Source organism: Apus apus, chromosome 29, assembly GCF_020740795.1.
Source record: "Apus apus isolate bApuApu2 chromosome 29, bApuApu2.pri.cur, whole genome shotgun sequence".
In the NCBI taxonomy this organism is placed as follows: Eukaryota; Metazoa; Chordata; class Aves; order Apodiformes; family Apodidae; genus Apus; species Apus apus.
In genome coordinates, this window is record NC_067310.1 from 370443 (window position 1) to 388422 (window position 17980).

The 17980-nt window shown below is 56.4% G+C and overlaps 4 protein-coding genes and 2 long non-coding RNA genes across 7 annotated transcripts in view; 3 read left to right on the forward strand and 3 right to left on the reverse strand.

The window, feature by feature from the left end:
- Window positions 1-17980, forward strand: part of LOC127395099 (coiled-coil domain-containing protein 81-like) — a 74058-nt gene that overhangs the window by 1704 nt on the left and 54374 nt on the right. The gene's annotated exons all lie outside the window — the stretch shown is intronic.
- LOC127395108 (uncharacterized) lies at window positions 258-1892 on the forward strand. Its single transcript, XM_051641573.1, has 3 exons — window positions 258-330; window positions 441-540; window positions 1391-1892. The coding sequence occupies exons 1-3, from the start codon at window positions 297-299 to the stop codon at window positions 1890-1892; spliced, it is 636 nt and encodes a 211-aa protein (XP_051497533.1). The 5' UTR covers window positions 258-296.
- Window positions 1814-8059, forward strand: LOC127395103 (guanylate-binding protein 1-like). The gene is made up of 11 exons (XM_051641568.1): window positions 1814-1903; window positions 3344-3555; window positions 3647-3774; window positions 4189-4298; window positions 4613-4815; window positions 4935-5177; window positions 5470-5750; window positions 6317-6529; window positions 6654-6756; window positions 6887-7080; window positions 7244-8059. Exons 2-11 carry the CDS (start codon window positions 3363-3365, stop codon window positions 7424-7426), a joined length of 1851 nt encoding a protein of 616 aa, XP_051497528.1. The 5' UTR covers window positions 1814-1903; window positions 3344-3362; the 3' UTR covers window positions 7427-8059.
- LOC127395113 (uncharacterized) lies at window positions 7896-15205 on the reverse strand. Its single transcript, XR_007891731.1, has 3 exons — window positions 15127-15205; window positions 14917-15016; window positions 7896-7969 (listed from the first exon to the last, which is right to left on the reverse strand). It is a non-coding gene; the product is annotated as an uncharacterized LOC127395113 (long non-coding RNA).
- Window positions 15202-16086, reverse strand: LOC127395111 (uncharacterized). The gene is made up of 3 exons (XR_007891729.1): window positions 15911-16086; window positions 15630-15715; window positions 15202-15242 (listed from the first exon to the last, which is right to left on the reverse strand). It is a non-coding gene; the product is annotated as an uncharacterized LOC127395111 (long non-coding RNA).
- LOC127395109 (coiled-coil domain-containing protein 81-like) lies at window positions 16225-17774 on the reverse strand. 2 transcript variants are annotated; one of them, XR_007891727.1, is made up of 3 exons: window positions 17565-17774; window positions 16833-16894; window positions 16225-16442 (listed from the first exon to the last, which is right to left on the reverse strand). XR_007891727.1 is itself a non-coding variant. In XM_051641574.1 (3 exons), exons 1-3 carry the CDS (start codon window positions 17147-17149, stop codon window positions 16227-16229), a joined length of 351 nt encoding a protein of 116 aa, XP_051497534.1. In that variant the 5' UTR covers window positions 17150-17185; the 3' UTR covers window positions 16225-16226. The 2 variants fall into 2 exon arrangements, 1 of the variants encoding a protein (XP_051497534.1); XM_051641574.1 differs by lacking the exon at window positions 17565-17774 and adding an exon at window positions 17077-17185.

The following is a 17980-nucleotide window of genomic DNA, read 5'->3' on the forward strand; positions in this document are numbered from 1 at the left end:
GGTGACACTTTCTTCTCCTGGTGTCCTGGAATCCTTTGTTGGGTGACTGCACTTCCTGGGATGGTCCTCAAGGTTGGGGCATGGTGGACTTGGGGAAAACCTGGTGGCCTTTTGGAGAACAATGCCAAAGCCTGCCTGTGAGAAGGAGATCCCAGTGAGCAGCAAGGGCTGGTGGTGCTCTGGGTCACGTCGGTGTCTTCCCCTTCTTTTCCAGGTTTGAAATGGAGGTTGTGTCCAAACCACCACCCAGGCCTCTTCTCAAGACCTTGGAACAAGACCCTGGTGAGGTCGAGGAGATGAGGAGAGAGAGTTTTCCATCTCCTGGACAAGGTAGGAAAGGTCAAAGCAGCTCCCGGCTCCTTTTGGTGACACAGGCAACCAAATTTTCCAGGGAAGTCGCCAGCCTTGTGTGTCACAACTTCTCTCCTTTCTGGTTCCAGTGGGTTTTCCTGGTTTTCCCTTTGCTCCTGGTCCAAGTCCAACTCACGAAGACTTTGGGAAAGTAACAGAGCCAAAGAAGAGGAGAATGTCTCAGGTCAGGTGAGGCTGGAGGCTTTGGGCAGTGCCTGGACGGGGTCCCTTGGCTCAGAGGTGGGTGATGCCCTATTCACAGAAACATTCAAGGTCAGGTTGGACAGGGGGCTCGGAGCAACCTGGTGTCGCGAGCCGGTATCGGGGGCTCCCGGCTGCCCCCCCAATGTGGAGGGGTTTGTGAATGAGCCCGAGGGTCACACGTGGTGCTGCCTCTCACAGGGGAACGGCCGCTGTGGGACCGTGTTTTAGAGTGGAAGTTAGAAAGCATTAGGTAATGCAAAAAGTGCTGTGCCCTTAAAGCGTTGTGTCTGTGAGAGGGTTGTGGATCAAAGGAAAGGAAGCGTGACCCCCCTGTCCAGCCAGTGTTACTGTCCAGAGCCACTTGGCACCATGAGCCCCAAGTTAGGGCGGTAACTAGCAGGGCAATGCAGAACTTGTTGCCCATCCTTCCTGTCTTGTACCACATCTGTTGTTTTGGTTTCATTTGTCCTTGAGCAGCAGGCCTGGTTTTGGTCCATTAGCTGGGTATAATCAGCAGATTTATGAGGGGAAGAAGAAGAACAGTGTCCCACACCTGGTCTTGTTGACGATGTCCTTGCCCATGGTCTAGCTGGACCTTCACAGTTCCTTCCAACCTCAAACACTCTGTGAGTCCATGATCAGAAGATTGCAAAGTCAGGTTGGATGGGGCTTGAAGTTACCTGGTGTGGTTGAAGATGTTTCTGCTCATTGCGGGGGCTTGGACCAGATGGACCTGCAAAGATCCTCTCAACCCCCATGTGGCTCTCAGGGCAGGCAGGATGCAGCCTCAAGCCATCATGTCCTCAGGCAGATCTCTCCCATTGTGTCTTTGCAGGAAGCAACTGGTGATATCGCGGGATTCCTCTGCCAAAAAGCAGCTGGTGACCAGCCAAGCCAAGGGCAAGCCTGCTTCCAAAGGCCGAGCATCGAAGCAGGTGGTGAAATCTGAGAGCTACAGAGGAGGAGGAGGACGAGGAGAAGGAGGAAGAAAAGAAGGTGGAGGAGAAGGAGAGGCCAGGAGGACCAGGAGCAGGAGGGCAAGGAGGAGGGGAAGGCTGGGTGGAGAAAAACCTTGCTTAAACAGCAGTGCCGAAGACAACAAAGGCCCTGCCCAGCCATTCCCAGCCAGCCTTGATTTTTTTTGGTCTGCTCCGAGTTTTCGTGCTCTGATGCTGAGGCGCCTGAGGCGTTTCCTCTCCCATCCCTATCCCTTTCACTTTCGCTCTGACTCACCCTCATTTCCGGGAATAGGAGGAGAGGGGCTGGCTCCTCTGACACGGGACAAAAGGCAGGGCAGGAGCCGGCTGCACAGAGCTGTTGCAGCCCAGGGAAGGTGACAAAGACAGCGGTGAGTCCCATTCCCTGACCCCAGAAAGGGACCCCGGGAAGGGACAGGGACCCCAGCGAGGAAGAGGGACCCCAGCGGGTGGCAGGAGGAGGGAGACTTCCAGAGGTCTGCTCAGGCTCTGGGATGGCAGAAGGGGAACGGGTGGCTGGGAGCCTGTCTTCAACCCCGCGTGGCTTTGCGTGCAAGTTGGGTCTCACCTAAGCTTGGACCTGATGCCCAACCTCTCGTCTCCCTCCTCCTGCGCTGGGAGCACCCGTGACATGAGGCACAGCCTCTTGTCCCCTGGTGCCATCCCCGAGATGCTCTGGAAGAGGGCAGGGCTGATGAGGCCCTGGAGAGGATGCAGAGCCCAGGAGTGGGCAGTGTCCGTGGAGCTCGCCATTGCTGGAGCGAGTCCCGGGCTGCCCGGGCGTTGCAGTGGGGCAGCTGCTGAGCGTGGGCATGGGATGAGCCCTTGTGCTGCCTGCACCTCCCTGGGGTTTGTGGGCAGCTGGTGGGGGCTGGGGGGTGGCTGGGGCTGGTCGTGGTTGAACAGCAGCCGGAAGCTCCTGTGCATCACAGTTCTGTCTTGGGTTTTGTTTCTCTCTCTCTGTCACCATTTTCCTTGTCGTCACATGTTCTTTATTATTAAGATCATGGTTTTCTTATCCTTCAGTTATTACCTGTGGTCAACTCAACGCATGGGCTTTCTCCCTCCCCCCACCACTGCGGGGCAGGGACTGTGCAGCTGGGGGGCCTCGGCTTTCAGCTGGGGTTTCAGGCAGCACGACCCCCAGCCCAGGGGCTGGCGGGGGGAGTGAGGAGCAGACAAGGGCTGGGCGCAGGGTCAGCCCTGCTGAGGGTGATGGGACCACCAACCCCAACACCGTTTCCAGCACAAATCCATGTTACATGTTACACCAGCATGGGAGCTGGGCAAGGTCAGGCAGCGGGGGATGTCCCCGTGAGAGGCACAGAGGGGGACGGGGGTTGGGTGGGGTTGGGCGGAAGAAAGGGAGGGAGAAATTCAGGAGCAGCTCCCCTGAGGTTCCGTGTCAGCCCGACCAACCCTTGGCCCGTGCTGCTGTGGCTCTCCAGTCCTTCTCCTGCCCTTCAGCCCTGCCTGAGGCCATTGCCCCATCCCACCCCCATATTTGCTCCGCAGACTTGGTGCTGGTGATGAGCAGGACGTGGGGCAGAGGTTTCCCACTGTCCCGCAGGGCCTTCAGGAGCGGAGCCATTCCTGCGGTGGGACACACGGGATGGGCCGTGCCCCTTGGCCAAGTGTCATCAGTGTCTTCACCACAGGGCTTGGGAGGGGCCAAAGGAGGAGCCGTGGAGGCAGGACCTTGGTGACAATGTGGTCTGCTTGCAAAGATGCCCTAGGAGGATCCTGCCTGTCCCTGCCTGCACTGTGGGGTGTCCTCACCACGTGAACCCCTCTGGCCCTCTCCTCTGCAGGCCGCCTTTCCCGTCAGCAATGGCATCCACAGTCCACATGCCAGCGCCTGTCTGCCTCATTGAGAACAGCCCGACAAAGGGGCTGATGGTCCAGAGGGAGGCCCTGCAGCTGCTGTCCAAGGTCAGCCAGCCTGTGGTGGTGGTGGCCATCACAGGGCCGTACCGCACGGGCAAGTCCTACCTCATGAACAGGCTGGCTGGTGAGAGAAGAGGTGAGGGAGGTCCCTGCCCTGGACGGCCAAGGAACCTGGCTTCTCCTACTCGTCATTTGACACAGATGGGAGCCTTGTGTCCTCCCCACAGGCTTCTCCTTGGGCTCCAGCGTGCAGTCCCAGACCAAAGGTATCTGGATGTGGTGTGTACGTCACCCCCGCCGGCCTGGACACACTCTGGTGCTGCTGGACAGTGAAGGGCTGAGTGACGCAAAGAAGGTGTGTGAGAGGCAGGGTCTGCCTTTGTGGCTTCCCAGCACCTGGAGGAAGCTCTTGGGGGCCCAGCCATGGTGCCCAGAGTCAAGGCGTTCCCACTGCTCACGGTGGCCTTCAGCCGGTGTGCTGGGATGGGCCAGAGGCCACAAGGAAGGAGGTTGGGGGAGGCACGTTTCCAAATCCCTCTGCATTTCTGGAAAAGAGCAGTTGCACAGGAAGGAGGGGCTCAGGGAGCACTTGGGTAGACCCCGAGACTTCAGAGTTGAGGACAAGCCCAGCTACAGACAAGGCATGGTGATGGCATGGGGGTGCGTGTTGCCATGGCCCGTTGTGTAGGGGCATTCAGGCTCTGGGCATCTGGGGCTCTGCTCATACCTGGGGGACCTTGTTGATCAGAGCCAAGGGTTGTTGTTCCAGAGTGACACCAAGAACGACACGTGGATCTTTGTGCTGACCGTGCTGCTCTCCAGCACCATGATCTACAACAGCAAAGGCACCATTGACCAGAACGCCATGGACCAGCTGCAGTATCCTTGGTGGGACAGGAGCACCAGGGATGCCCTCCTCTCCCTGCGTGGTGGGCTAGGGCTTGGCAAATGCCAGTTCCTCAGAGGGCTGCAGAACCTTCTGCTCGTGCCCAGGGATGTGCTTGGAGACCTTAGGAGCCCCATGCTGTGGGCCTGAGGGCCGAGGGGTTTTCTCCCTCCTCCTTCTGGTGGGTCCAGGCTGTTCGGCGTCCCCGCCGAGTCTCCCCTCCTCCCTGTGACGTGCTGAGGGTTGCAGGATGGCAATGCCCCTGCATTCAGAGCTGAGGTCCCTGTTTCCTTAGCCAGCTCCCCAGCTACGTGACAAAGCTGACTGAGCGCATCAAGTTGAAAGCAGCACCCAAGAAGAGTGAAGATGAGCTGGAGGATTCCGACAAATTTGTCGGCTTCTTCCCGACTTTTGTCTGGGCTGTCCGGGATTTCACACTGCAGCTGCAGGTGGATGGGGAGGAAATCTCTGAGGATGGATACTTGGAGGACATTCTGAAGCTCAAGGCTGGTAAGGGGGTGGTGCTGTGCTGCTGGAGACATCCAGCCCCAGACTCAGCAGCCACATTTCAGGATAATTCAACAGCATTCCAAGCCTGTGAACCTGCTCCGTGTCCTCCTACCCCCCAGGCAGCAGCCCCGAGACCCAGCTCTACAACCATCCCCGGGAATGCATCCGCCAGTTCTTTCCGGAACGCAAGTGCTTTGTTTTTGACCAACCAGCTGGGAGGAGGAAACTGCCCCTCTTGGAGGAACTTCCGGATGATGAGCTGGATCCTGATTTCCAGCAGCAGGTAGAGAAGTTCTGCAGCTACATCTGGGAGAAGTCTCCGCCTAAGACCGTCCCAGGTGGCCACATCGTAACTGGGAACCGTGAGTACTGCTGCCCAAGGGGTGGGTGGCCAGCGGCTCTTGGGACTGTGTCTGGGGGAGGATCAAGTGCCAAGGGTGCGGGTGGGGAAAGGGAGAGATGTTTTCCTGCCTGCTGTCCCTGCCCCGGGGTTTGGAGCTTTGGGACGTTGCAGGTGTGGTGGGAAAGAGTTAGGAAAAGCAGTTCAGGAGGCCTGGGGCAGGGAGGCAGCGTGGGTACAGCAGGAGACAGGGCTGGGTGGGTGCCTGCGTTTGTCGGGGCTGCAGATCTCTCGCCCTGGGTCCTCCTTGGCAGTGCTGGGGAAACTGGCAGAGACCTACCTGGAGGTCATCCGGAGCGGGGCAGTGCCATGCCTGGAGAGCGCGGTGTTTGTCCTGGCCAAGGCTGAGAACGCGGCGGCGGTGGAGGAGGCTGTGAGGTTGTACCAGGAGCTGATGGAGCAGCGGGCGAAGCTGCCAACGGAGACTCTTGAGCAGCTGCTGGAGCTGCATGCCCAGTGTGAGCGGGAGGCCCTGGAGCTGTTCATGGCACGGGCATTCAAGGAGGACATCGAGCACGCCCAGATCGAGCTCGCGGTAGGTGGTGCCCAGCCCAGCCAGAATTCCCCCAGGGACACCGTCATCCCCTTGGCTTTGGGAACATGGCATGGTCCTGGGCAGGGGGCTCTCCCTGCCTCCTGCCAGAGGACACGGCCATGCCCTCTCCAGAGGAGGCTCGGCCCCAGCGCCTGCCCTGGCTGTCTGGCAGCCGTCCCTGCTGTGCCCCCTCTTCTCCCAGGGTCAGCAGCTGTGCTGCCAGGGGACGGAGCTCAGCCCTGGCCCCTCTCCTGCGGCAGCCCCGCTGCAGCTCTGCCCCGCCTGGAAGCTGCAGCCTTCCATGCTCCCCCTGTCCTGCCTGCTAATGCTGTCCCTGGGTGCTGTGAAGCCTGTGGTCCCTGGCCTGTCCCCTGCTCCTGGGCACCTTTGGCCAGAGATGTCCGTGGGCGTGCAATGCCCTCCCCATCTGTCCCCTCCCAGCTGTTCACCCCACGGACGGGAGATCCCAATTCCCACATCCTCCTGGCTCGATGTGTGCCCTGCCTGAGCGCGGTGGGTGCAGCTCAGCCAGGGCTGATGTCTTCCCTCTGCCCCTGCACGCACAGCGCCGGGTCGAGGCCATCAAGGTGAAGTTCTCCATGGACAACGAGCAGGCATCCCAGGACAAGTGTGAGGCTGCTCTCACGGACCTCTCCCAAGCCCTGGACAAACGAGTCCGTGATGGTGTCTACAGCGTGTCAGGGGGTTACGAGCAGTTCAGAGGAGACCAGCAGGCAGTGGTGGAGAAGTACAGGGATCTGCCTGGCAAGGGAGTGAAGGTAGGACCAAGAGCAGCTCTCCTTCAAGAGCAAAAGGCTCAATGTCCCATCCCCTTCCCCAAGACGCCGTTCTCCCCAGCTGCTGCTTCCCCTCTTGACTCCTCTTCTCCCTGGGCTCCTACAGGCTGATGCTGTCCTGCTGCAGTTCCTCCAAAGGACACAGACTCTGGCCCAACACATCCGCAACACAGACCGCTCCCTGACAGAGAAGGACAAGGAGATGAAAAGTAACTTCTGGGCTGGAGAAATGACGCTGCCTGTAGAGGGCCAAGCACAATGGAGAGGGACAGCAGTACTCCTCGGGGGCTTGCGGGCTCAGCTCCTGCCCTGGCAACACCTCTGTTTCTCTGTCACCAGGTGCACAAGAGCAGAATGAGAGAGCTGAGCAGGAGAGGGAAGTCCAGAGGAAGAAGGAGGCTGAAGAGAAGCAGAAGTTGCAGGACCAGCTACGCAAAACCAACGAGCATGAGCGTCAGCTGAGAAAGAAGCTGGAGGATTCCTACAAGAAGCAGCTGGAGGAGCAGGAGAAGATAATCAGACATAAATTAGAGGTACCGGTGGGGGGGGAGGGAGGGAATGTGCAGGTGCCAAGGGGTGGCCAGCAGGCAGGAATGGCACAGGGGTCCCAGCAGGGTCCCTCTTGTTGCTTCTTTGCTCTGTGCCCCTCTCACGGCACACACCGTGCCCTTGGTGACAACCTGCCTGTCTTCCCAGGAGGAGATGGCATTGAGACAAGAGGGCTTCTCTGACAGAGCTGACCACATGAGCCAGGTGACCCGTAGGCTGGAGGAGGAAAAAGGCAGCATCTGGAATACTTTATTGTCTGTGGTTGAAACATTTGTACCCCTTGTGAAAGTCGTGAGAATGGGCATATCTGCCCTTTCAAAACTCTTTTGAAGATTTCCTTATGGCCCCAGGGGTTAACACAGTAAGAGAGCTGTTTGGTGTCCCTGCCTGCCATCCTGTGACATTTCAAAAGCCCTTCCTGCAAGGTGCTTGCCAGAGAGTATGCAACTAACCTCCACCTGCACTTGGACCACACTCTCTAGTGCTTTCACGCAGGGCTTATCCAGAGGAAGATGTTGTCCTCTTCCGTGCCAGAGCACTTGGTGTCTCCCTTGCCCTGAAGGCGTGGGGCACATCTCAAGCCAGGCTGGCCTGGGGCACAGAAAGGCCATGATGCCAGCAGGCCGGGCTGGGAGTGTTTTGCCAATATGCCAAAGGGGATCCCACTCACCTTTTCTGGAGACCTCCTTACCAGGGCTGCCTGAAACCCCCAGGCGAGCTTTGAGCTCATGTCCTCGGCTCACACTTCCCGCAGCAGCGTGAAGGAGGTGGAGGTGGTGAGCAAACCAGGGGTCCACGTGCTGAGCACTGTCTTCCCAGGTCACCTTCACGCCTGATGGAGCCTGCCTGTCCTGGAGGTGGCTGCACACCCGCCTGCCGATGGGAAGTGGGGAATTCAGCCCTTGTTCTGTTTTCTTTGCACACGCAGCTGTTGCTTTGCCTACTAAACTGCCCTTCCCTCAACCCCTGAGTTGCCTCCTTTCTTTTGCCCTGCCCATTCTCTCCTCCACCCCACCAGTGGTGTGGGGCTCAGCTGTCGAATGGGGGTCACCCATAGAGAACGGGGCTTCCCTCCTGCCCCCGGGGAATCAGACCTTCAGCTGCACCAGGAGAATCACAGTATCCTCCTGGTTGGAAAGATCGCTAAGATCATCTGGTCCAGTTGTCCACCAGGGGCCAGATAAGGAGTGGACCCTTCCAGTGCCTGACCAGTCTTTGGGTAAAGAGATGCTTCCAGATAGCCAGTCAGAACCTCCCCTGGGGCAACTTCAGGCCGCTTCCTCTGCTCCTGTTGGTGTTCATTTGAAGAAGCAGGGACCCCAACTGTTCCAGTGAGGGAAGGTGTAAAAGATGTAGAGGTTTCTGAGTTCCCTATAGGCAGAGGGGCTGGTCCCAAGGCAGTTGCCCCAGAGGCACCAGCCCCTGGAAGGCCCTTCCTGCTGTGTGGACACTCCATCCCTGCAGGGGAGGTCCATGGAGCACAGCGCTGCTCACCCAGGAAGGTCCTGGGGAGCCTGCTGAGGACACAGCCCTGGCTCAGTTCCTCCACCTGCTCTTGTGCTGGTGCAGATTTCCCTCTCAGCCCTCCCAACTGGGAGAGCCTGTATCCCTGCAAGACTCCAGCCCTGGGACCCATCCCACCACGTCTCTGCGATCCCAGCCGCATCGTAGCCCTGCAGCAGCTCACAGGACTCTCGCTCCTCACGGTTATTCCCCTACCCTGTGCACTAATGCACAGACCCTTGGGAGAGGCACCCCAGCTCCTGGAGCTCCTGGAGAGGGTTATGGGCCTTTGCCATCATGGTCCCATGTTGACACTTTTCTGCTTACACACGAGTGTTGGAGGTGACCTGCTTAAGGTGTGGTTGGTCGGTTTTGTGATGCCACCCCGTCACATCAGCCCAGGGCCTGTGCTCATTGCCCCTGCCTCACTCCCTCAAATGGCTGCTGGATACTCTCTCCCTCTCATCCCTAGATTCCCTTGCCCCTTGGTGAGGTGGATCCCGTCTCTCCCTGGTAGACCCTGATCTGCACGCAGGGTCCTGTTGTAGAGCCCCAAACCCCGCTGCCAGCACCAGGTCCTCAGCTGCTGAGCTGCATTAGCAGTGCTCTCCGGCTCCCACCCTTGCCCTTTAGGACCAGCAGACATTCCCTCCAAGCCCTGGACACCTGGGATGTGGTGACAGGTGAGTTGCCGTCAGGCCTTGTCCCTGCCATGAGTGGGCACCAACAGGTGTCCCCAAGGCAGCGAAGGGGAGCTGATCCACTGACCTGTCCTCCCAGTAAGAGACGTCCTGCTACGAGGCAGCAGCAAGAGGGACGGGACCCACTTCCACGCCACCCGTGATCTCTCTTGCATGACCATTATAAAGAGAACATGAGAACCTGGGACAAGAAACCCACTGCTGTTCTCCACGTACACATACATGAGCTGCTAGGCGGAACAATTACAGGAGAAGGTCCTTCCAGGAAGAGGGCTGCTCCAGTCTCCAGCAACCAGTCCTCCAACCAGAATGGACGGACTCTAGATCTCAGTGCTTCAACCTCAAATGCTCAACATGAGAGGCGCCCTGCCTCTAGCCAGGAGGAGGAAAGAGACAATTGAGTTTACTGGACTGTGCGGATTCGGTGGCCTGGCACATTAGAACCACAAAAGTATAAAGCCCTGGTGGACACTGGTGTGCAGTTCACCCTAATGCCAGAGGCTGACAGTGGACTATCATGTCCTGAATGAGGTGACACCACCGCTCAGTGCTGCTGTGCCAGACATGCCAGAGTTTCAGTACGAGCTGGAGTTGAAAGCAATCAGGCAAGGAAGGCAAGAGACCAGCATGGCTCAGTCAAGACCTTCTGGCCAAACTAAAGACAAGATGGAACTGCAGAGGCACTGGAGGAGGGGACAGGTATTCTGGGAAGAGTATAGGGACACTGCCTGGCTTTGTAGGGATGAGGTCAGGGAGGCCAAGGCACAGCTGGAGCTGGACTTGGCAAGGGATGTGAAGAAAAACAAGAAGGGCTTCTACAGGTACATAAAGCAGCAAAGGAAGTTTAAAGAAAGTGTCCCGTCCCGATGGGCAGCAATGCTGATCTAGGAACAACAGACAAGAATGCTGAGGTTATCAGCAACTTTTTTGCTTCAGTTTTCACTGGCAACCCCTCTCCTCATGCCTCTCAAGTTGATGGCCCACAGGACGGAGACCAGGGAGACAAAGTTCCTCCCACCGTAAGTGAAGACAAGGTTCATGACCAGCTGAGGAACCTGGACATACACAAGTCCATGGGACCTGATGAGATGCCTCCCAGAGTCCTGAAGGAATTGGCTGATGCAGTTGACAAGCCACTCTCCGTGATATCTGAAAAGTCCTGGCAGTCAGGTGAAGTCCCTGGTGACTGGAAAAAGGGAAACATTACGCCCATTTTAAAAAGGGTAGAAAGGAGGACTCTGGGAACTAGGGACTTGTCAGCCTCACCTCTGTGCCTGGGAAGAATCATGGAACAGATCCTCCTAGAAGACACGCTAAGGCACATGGAGAATGGGGAGGTGATTCAGGACAGCCAGCACGGCTTTACTAGGGACAAATCCTGCCTGACCAACCTAGTGGCTTTCTACAATTGAGTGATTGCACCAGTGGACAAGGGAAGACTTACAGATGTCATCTATCTGGACTTCTGCAAGGCCTTTGACACGGACCCCCACAACATCCTTCTCTCTAAGTTGAGGAGACACGGGTTTGAGGGGCGGACATTTCAGTGGATAAGGAACTGGCTGGATGGTCACATCCAGAGGGCAGTGCTCAATGGCTCGATGTCTAGATGGAAAGTGGTGACAAGTGGTGTTCTTCAGGGGTCCATACTGGGACCACTGCTGTTTAATATGTTCATTAACAATATTGACAGTGGCATTGAGAGCAACCTCAGGCAGTCTGCTGATGGCATCAGGCTGGGTGGTGCAGTTGACATGCCAGAGGGACCTGGACAAGCTGGAGAAGTGGACCCAAGTGAACCTCCTGAGGTTCAACAACGCCAAGTGCACCCTGCACCTCAGCCAGGGCAACCACAGATACCAATACAGGCTGGGGAACGACATGCTAGTGAGCAGCCCTGTGGAAGACCAGGGGGTACTAGTGGATCCAAAGCTGGACATGAGCCACCAATGTGCAATTGCAGCCCAGAAGGCCAACCACATCAAAAGAAGCATGGCCAGCAGCTCGAGAGGTGATTCTGCCCCTCTACTCTGCTCTGGGGAGACCTCACCTGGAGTGCTGGCTCCATCTCTGGAGCCCTCAACACAGGAAGGATGTGGACCTGTTGGAGCATGTCCAGAGGAAGGCAAAGAAAATGATTCAAGGGCTGGAGCACCTCTCTTAGGAAGACAGGCTGAGGGAGCTGGGGTTGTTCAGCCTGGAGAAGAGAAGACTCTGGGGAGACCATATATATAGTGATCTTCCAGTACCTGAAAGGGGCCTATAAGAAGGCTGGGGAAGAGCTGTTCACAGGGCATGTAACTATAGGACAAGGGGTGATGCTTTCCAACTAAAGAGGCTAGATTTAGGTTGGACATTAGGAAAAAGTTCTTTAGTATGAGGGTGGTGGATCATTAGTTGCCTAGAGAGGGGGTGGGGACCCCACACCTGGAGACATTCAAGATCAGGCTTGATGGGGCTCTGAGCAATCTGTTCCAGTGTGAGATGTCCCTGCTTATTGTAGGGGGGTTGGACCAGATAACCTTTAGAGGTCCTTTCCAACCCAAGACATTATATGATTCGACAGTTCTGGAGCCGGAGCTACAGAGGTTCCAAGGCCAACTACACGACACCTGAGAAGGAGAAACTTGCAGCATATGAAGGAGTAAGAGCCGCTTCGGCAGTGATCGGCACTGAAGTGCAGCTCCTGCTCCTCCCGGCGCCCCCATTGCTGGGGCTGGGCTGGGTGTCCAAGAACAATGTTTCTCCTACTCATCAAGCCACCTACATGGAGTTAATGGACTGCTTTAATTACCCAGCGAGCCAAAATGATCCAGGTATCGTAGAAGCAATTCCAAACTGGCCAGAAGGCATGCATTTTGGAATGCCACCACAAGAAGTGGTGAGACGGGCTCAAGAAGCTCCACCATAAGCTCATCTACCGTTGACTGAGAAACAGTTGGCTCTTTTCATGGATGGCTCCTGTTGTCTTGTAGGGAACCACCAAAAGTGGAAAGCTGCTGCGTTGGGTCCTACACAACTGGTTGCAGAGGCAGCTAAAGGAGAAGGTGAATCGAGTCAGTTTGCAGAGCTCAAAGCCATCCAGCTGGCTTTGGACACTGCTGAGTGAGAGGGGTGGCAAAGACTCTCTCTCTACACTGACTCGTGGATGGCAGCAAATGCCCTGTGGGGTTGGCTAAAGCAGGGGCAGCAGAACAACTGGAGTGAAAAGGTCAACCTCTTTGGGTTGCTGACCTGTGGAAAGACACTGCGGCTGGGATAGAGAAACTGGTGGTAAAAGTGCATCATGGAGATGCACACGTGCCTCTGAGTCGAGCCACTGAGGAACATGGACACAACCAACGAGCAGGTGAGGCTGCTCAACTGTTCCAAAGAGACTTGGTCTGGGAACATAAGGGTGAGCTCTTTCTGGCTCGATGGGCCCGTGACACTTCAGGTCATCAGGGCAGAGATGCAACATACAGATGGGCTCGTGACCGAGGGGTGGACTTAACCATGGACACTATTGAGCAGGTGATCCACGACTGTGAGACGTGCTGCAATTAAGCAGGTGAAATGGTTGAAACCTTTGTGGTATGAGAGCAGGTGGTCAAAGTGCAGGTATGGGGAGGCCTGGCAAATTGACTGCATCACACTGCCTCGGACCTTCCAGGGTAAGCGCTGTGTGCTTACAGTTGTGGAAACTGTCCTGGTTTGAGCCAGGATGAAGCCAATTTTCCTTTTTACTGACTTTTTTTCCTTCAGTAAGCTTTCTTTTAACTAGCAACATTCTGTTCTAGCTAGGCTGATAAGACATTGGAATGTTTTTCTAACTGCTGGGGCTTCAGGGTCGCACCTTCACTCTGCCAGCTCAGACACTATGGGGAGATCTATGACCCCCCCCGTAGGAGGATGAATTAGACAGACAGCAAAACTGGCCAGAGATATTCCGTTCCATATATCTACGTGAGCTCAGAGGAAGGTCAGAGAACACAGAAGACAACTTCCTTCCTTCTTCTTCCCCCCTTCTCTTCCGTCCATGGCCGGCATCCAGGGAGGGCTCTGTCCATCCATCACCATCGACCCTTAGGCTCGAGCTCTCCTGACCCTCATCACTCTCCGCTTTCTCCAGCAGCAGCTCCGGGATTTTCTCGGAACTGTTCCAGCTCAAGGGGAGTGTGGTGGGAGTTGCTGGGGGTGGGGGGGAGGCGAGAGGCTCTTGCACATACCTGAACATATCTGTATATAATTGTATATATTTTCTTATATCATTAGTGTTTAATTAAAGCTGTGTAGTTTAGTTTTCAATCCAGCCAAGTCTCTCTTTTTCTCTCTCTCCTTCCCTACCTGGGTGGGAGGGGGAGGGGATCGAGAGCATTGTTGTCGGACCTGAGTCAAACGCTGACAGAAACACAGGCAGGGTGGCTGGAAACATCTCCTGTGCCTTATGTCACAGTCCAGAACGGCAGCCTGGGCCTTGTCATGAGGGTTCCAAACCTGACCCCAGGGTTCGAGGTGTCACCTCGAACAATCCCTGCCCTACTTCTGCTGGGCACACTAATGCTGATGCAGGGCAGGATGCTGGTGGTCTTCTTGTCCAGCGGGGCACATGCTGGCTCATATCCAGCCACTGTACCAGCACCCAAGTACAGGACCCAGCACTGAGCCTTGTTAAACTTAGTCCATGGATCCAGCCTGTCCATGTCCCTCTGCACAGCCTCAACCCATGGATCCAGCCTGTCCAGATCGCTTTGCAGAGCCTTCCTACCCTCAGGCAGATCAACACTCCCACCCAACTTAGTATCATCTGTACATTTGCTGAGGGTACCCTCAATCCCCTCATCCAGCCTGCCCTGAGAGCCACATGGGGGTTGAGAGGATCTTTGCAGGTCCATCTGGTCCAAGCCCCCGCAATGAGCAGAAACATCTTCAACCACACCAGGTAACTTCAAGCCCCATCCAACCTGACTTTGCAATCTTCTGATCATGGACTCACAGAGTGTTTGAGGTTGGAAGGAACTGTGAAGGTCCAGCTAGACCATGGGCAAGGACATCGTCAACAAGACCAGGTGTGGGACACTGTTCTTCTTCTTCCCCTCATAAATCTGCTGATTATACCCAGCTAATGGACCAAAACCAGGCCTGCTGCTCAAGGACAAATGAAACCAAAACAACAGATGTGGTACAAGACAGGAAGGATGGGCAACAAGTTCTGCATTGCCCTGCTAGTTACCGCCCTAACTTGGGGCTCATGGTGCCAAGTGGCTCTGGACAGTGACACTGGCTGGACAGGGGGGTCACGCTCCCTTTCCTTTGATCCACAACCCTCTCACAGACACAACGCTTTAAGGGCACAGCACTTTTTGCATTACCTAATGCTTTCTAACTTCCACTCTAAAACACGGTCCCACAGCGGCCGTTCCCCTGTGAGAGGCAGCACCACGTGTGACCCTCGGGCTCATTCACAAACCCCTCCACATTGGGGGGGCAGCCGGGAGCCCCCGATACCGGCTCGCGACACCAGGTTGCTCCGAGCCCCCTGTCCAACCTGACCTTGAATGTTTCTGTGAATAGGGCATCACCCACCTCTGAGCCAAGGGACCCCGTCCAGGCACTGCCCAAAGCCTCCAGCCTCACCTGACCTGAGACATTCTCCTCTTCTTTGGCTCTGTTACTTTCCCAAAGTCTTCGTGAGTTGGACTTGGACCAGGAGCAAAGGGAAAACCAGGAAAACCCACTGGAACCAGAAAGGAGAGAAGTTGTGACACACAAGGCTGGCGACTTCCCTGGAAAATTTGGTTGCCTGTGTCACCAAAAGGAGCCGGGAGCTGCTTTGACCTTTCCTACCTTGTCCAGGAGATGGAAAACTCTCTCTCCTCATCTCCTCGACCTCACCAGGGTCTTGTTCCAAGGTCTTGAGAAGAGGCCTGGGTGGTGGTTTGGACACAACCTCCATTTCAAACCTGGAAAAGAAGGGGAAGACACCGACGTGACCCAGAGCACCACCAGCCCTTGCTGCTCACTGGGATCTCCTTCTCACAGGCAGGCTTTGGCATTGTTCTCCAAAAGGCCACCAGGTTTTCCCCAAGTCCACCATGCCCCAACCTTGAGGACCATCCCAGGAAGTGCAGTCACCCAACAAAGGATTCCAGGACACCAGGAGAAGAAAGTGTCACCTAAATTCCTCTGTCTTTCCCATCACATCAGCCTCACAGGAGCAACTACAACCCCAGGACAGCTACAAGAGTCGCTGCCTTGTGTCCCCATGGGAGGACACATGTCATCATGAGGAGCAAACGCTACCTTGGACATCTATGACAAAGAGTGGCTCCAGCCACCAACATACTCACTCGGGAAAGATGATGACATGGCCAGAGAAAGTCAGTGAGGCCACGGGCACCACCGGGGACACAGTCATGTTCAGCAGCTGGGGGACCTGCAGTGGAGGAGCACAAAGATGGCAGGACGTCCTCAGCAGGGATGAGGCCCTCAATGTCAAAGGAGTGAGAGCTGTTGGTAGCACCATAGATCTCGCCTGGCCCAAGTGGCCGTGTCCTGGTGGGCCACATGCCAGCAGTGCTGGGACACTGCCGTGGGACTGCCCACCCCACGGAGAAACCCACACGCTCACCTGGGAAACAGCTTTCTCCAAGTTCTCCTTCCCAGACATCCTGTCCAGGAAGTCATAGTAGAACTTCATTTGCACCTTGCTGCCCTCTATGAGGAGCACCCCAGCACCCTTCAGGATGAGGGAGACGTTCTTCCCCTTCCCCAGACAGTGAGAGAGGAGGGACACGGTGCCTTGGATGCAGCCCTCCACTTTCCGTCAGGGACACAGAGATGGCTGTGGCCACCTTGGAGCATTTGAGGGGTTCCAGCTCCTTGTTGCCTGCAAGAACACACAAGAGGGATGGAGATGCTCACCTTGTGGAGCTTCTGCTGGTGTTTCAGACCCAGGGATGGGACGCAATGACCATGCAATCATCCGAGATTTCATTCACCATCTTACCAGGCAGGTAGGACTTGTTGTCCCGTAGGTTGTGGACAACCACGAGGTTCCTGGCCAGGTGAAACACAGGCCTCTGGATGGTCACAACCTCACCCCCAACTTGGATCTGTTTGGGGACAGCGTCAAAGGAGCCAAGGCTGGGAATTCGGAGCCCCTGGAGCAGAGCGGAACAGCCAAAGGGTGAAGATTGTGCAGAGGGAAAATCTAGAGGTGGGCCTGACCAGGGATGGTGCTTCAGGTTGGATCCTGCCCACTCCTGCTCTTCAGAGGCATGAGCTGGGGCAGTGGGGAGTGCTTTGGTCATGCCGAGTCCTTTCTCCTCCAAAAAAGCATTTGGGAGGTCCCCAGAAAACAGGACCAGCCTTTGTCACAACACCACCTGCCAGAGGTGACACCACATGGCTTGTTTGTTCATGGGTGGGGACCTTTGGGGTGAGTTTCTTGCTTTTTGGAGGACGTGAAAAGGAACTGCGGGGCATGCTCTGGGGCCACGCGGACTTCCCACCCCTCTGGGTGGATGAGGAGGATGTAGGTGTTGACCTACCTTGTGCAGCAGGAGCTGATCTTGAATGGAGCCAGCCACCGTGTCCCAGATGGCTGTTCGCTCTGGAAAGCAAAGGAGAACCAGGTCATCCTCCATGTCCACCAGCTCTCAGCCCTCCACTATCTCCCGAGCCATGCTGCCGTGGCAGATGCCCAGTGTCATGCCCAGACAGTGACACCCCTGAGATGGCTGCAGTGCCACCCTTGTTCACCACAACGTTCCTGCAGCGGCTGGAGGGCTGTACCTTCAGCTGTGATGCTGGGCATCATGAAAGTGGGCTCCATCCCATCCCAGAACTCCACCTCAGTCCACCTCATGCTGGCAAGTTGCTTCTCAGGGGAGACAGCTTCTCCAGAGTGTAAGACACACCACCCCGTGGCCCCTTGGATACCCCTGGGCAGCCCATGGTGACATCATGGTGACATGGAAACTGCTGATTGGCTGCTTATGGTGTCATGGCAACCACTGACCTGCTGCCCTGGGTGATGGAGCTGCCACCAGCTCCGTCCGTCCTCGGGATGGAGCCCCTCCTGCCCAGGGGCAAGGACAGCTTCAACCAGATGAGGTTGCTCCAAGCTGCTGGAGCAGCCTGACCTGGAACACGTCCAGTTATGGACTCACAGAATTACGTGGGCTGGAGGAGACCTTTGAAGGTCCATGGGCGGGGGCATGTTGATGGGAGAGCATGGGGATATGGGGGGGTGCCCATGCATTATGGAAATAAACACGCACCTTGGTCAGCAGAGGGCTGAAAGGAGAGGGGACCATGTGATGGCCCTCAGCATGATCTGCTCCAGAACTTCCCCAGCACAGAGGTCAGGCCGATAGGCCTGCAAGTCCCTGGATCCTCCTTATGGCTCTTCTTGTAGCTGGGGTCACATTGACCAGTCTCCAGTCTACTGGCACCTCCCTAGTCAGCCAGAACTGCTGGAAAGTGATGGAAAGGAGCTTGGGGAGCACTTCTGCCAGCTCTCTCAGACCCCTCGGCTGGATCCCATCCGGCCCCATGGACCTGTGGACATCCAAGTGGTGCAGCAGGTCACTGCCTGTCCCCTCTTGGATGATGAGGTTTCAAACTGCTCTGTGTCCCTGTCTGCCAGTTCAGGGGCCTGTGCACCCAGCAAGGAACTGGTCCTACCACTAAAGAC

Excerpts from the sequence above, each read along its gene's own strand:
- LOC127395108 (XM_051641573.1), top strand. The coding sequence starts at position 297 with ATGAGGAGAGAGAGTTTTCCATCTCCTGGACAAG. Across the intron at positions 331-440 it reads TTTTCCATCTCCTGGACAAG|TGGGTTTTCCTGGTTTTCCC; the intron begins GTAGGAAAGGTC and ends TTCTGGTTCCAG. Across the intron at positions 541-1,390 it reads AGGAGAATGTCTCAGGTCAG|GAAGCAACTGGTGATATCGC; the intron begins GTGAGGCTGGAG and ends GTGTCTTTGCAG.
- LOC127395103 (XM_051641568.1), top strand. The coding sequence starts at position 3,363 with ATGGCATCCACAGTCCACATGCCAGCGCCTGTCTGCCTCATTGAGAAC. Across the intron at positions 4,299-4,612 it reads AACGCCATGGACCAGCTGCA|CTACGTGACAAAGCTGACTG; the intron begins GTATCCTTGGTG and ends CCAGCTCCCCAG. Across the intron at positions 6,530-6,653 it reads TGCCTGGCAAGGGAGTGAAG|GCTGATGCTGTCCTGCTGCA; the intron begins GTAGGACCAAGA and ends GGGCTCCTACAG.
- LOC127395109 (XM_051641574.1), bottom strand. The coding sequence starts at position 17,149 with ATGAGGTGGACTGAGGTGGAGTTCTGGGATGGGATGGAGCCCACTTTC. Across the intron at positions 16,895-17,076 it reads GCCCAGCATCACAGCTGAAG|AGCGAACAGCCATCTGGGAC; the intron begins GTACAGCCCTCC and ends TTTGCTTTCCAG. Across the intron at positions 16,443-16,832 it reads ATCAGCTCCTGCTGCACAAG|GGGCTCCGAATTCCCAGCCT; the intron begins GTAGGTCAACAC and ends GCTCTGCTCCAG.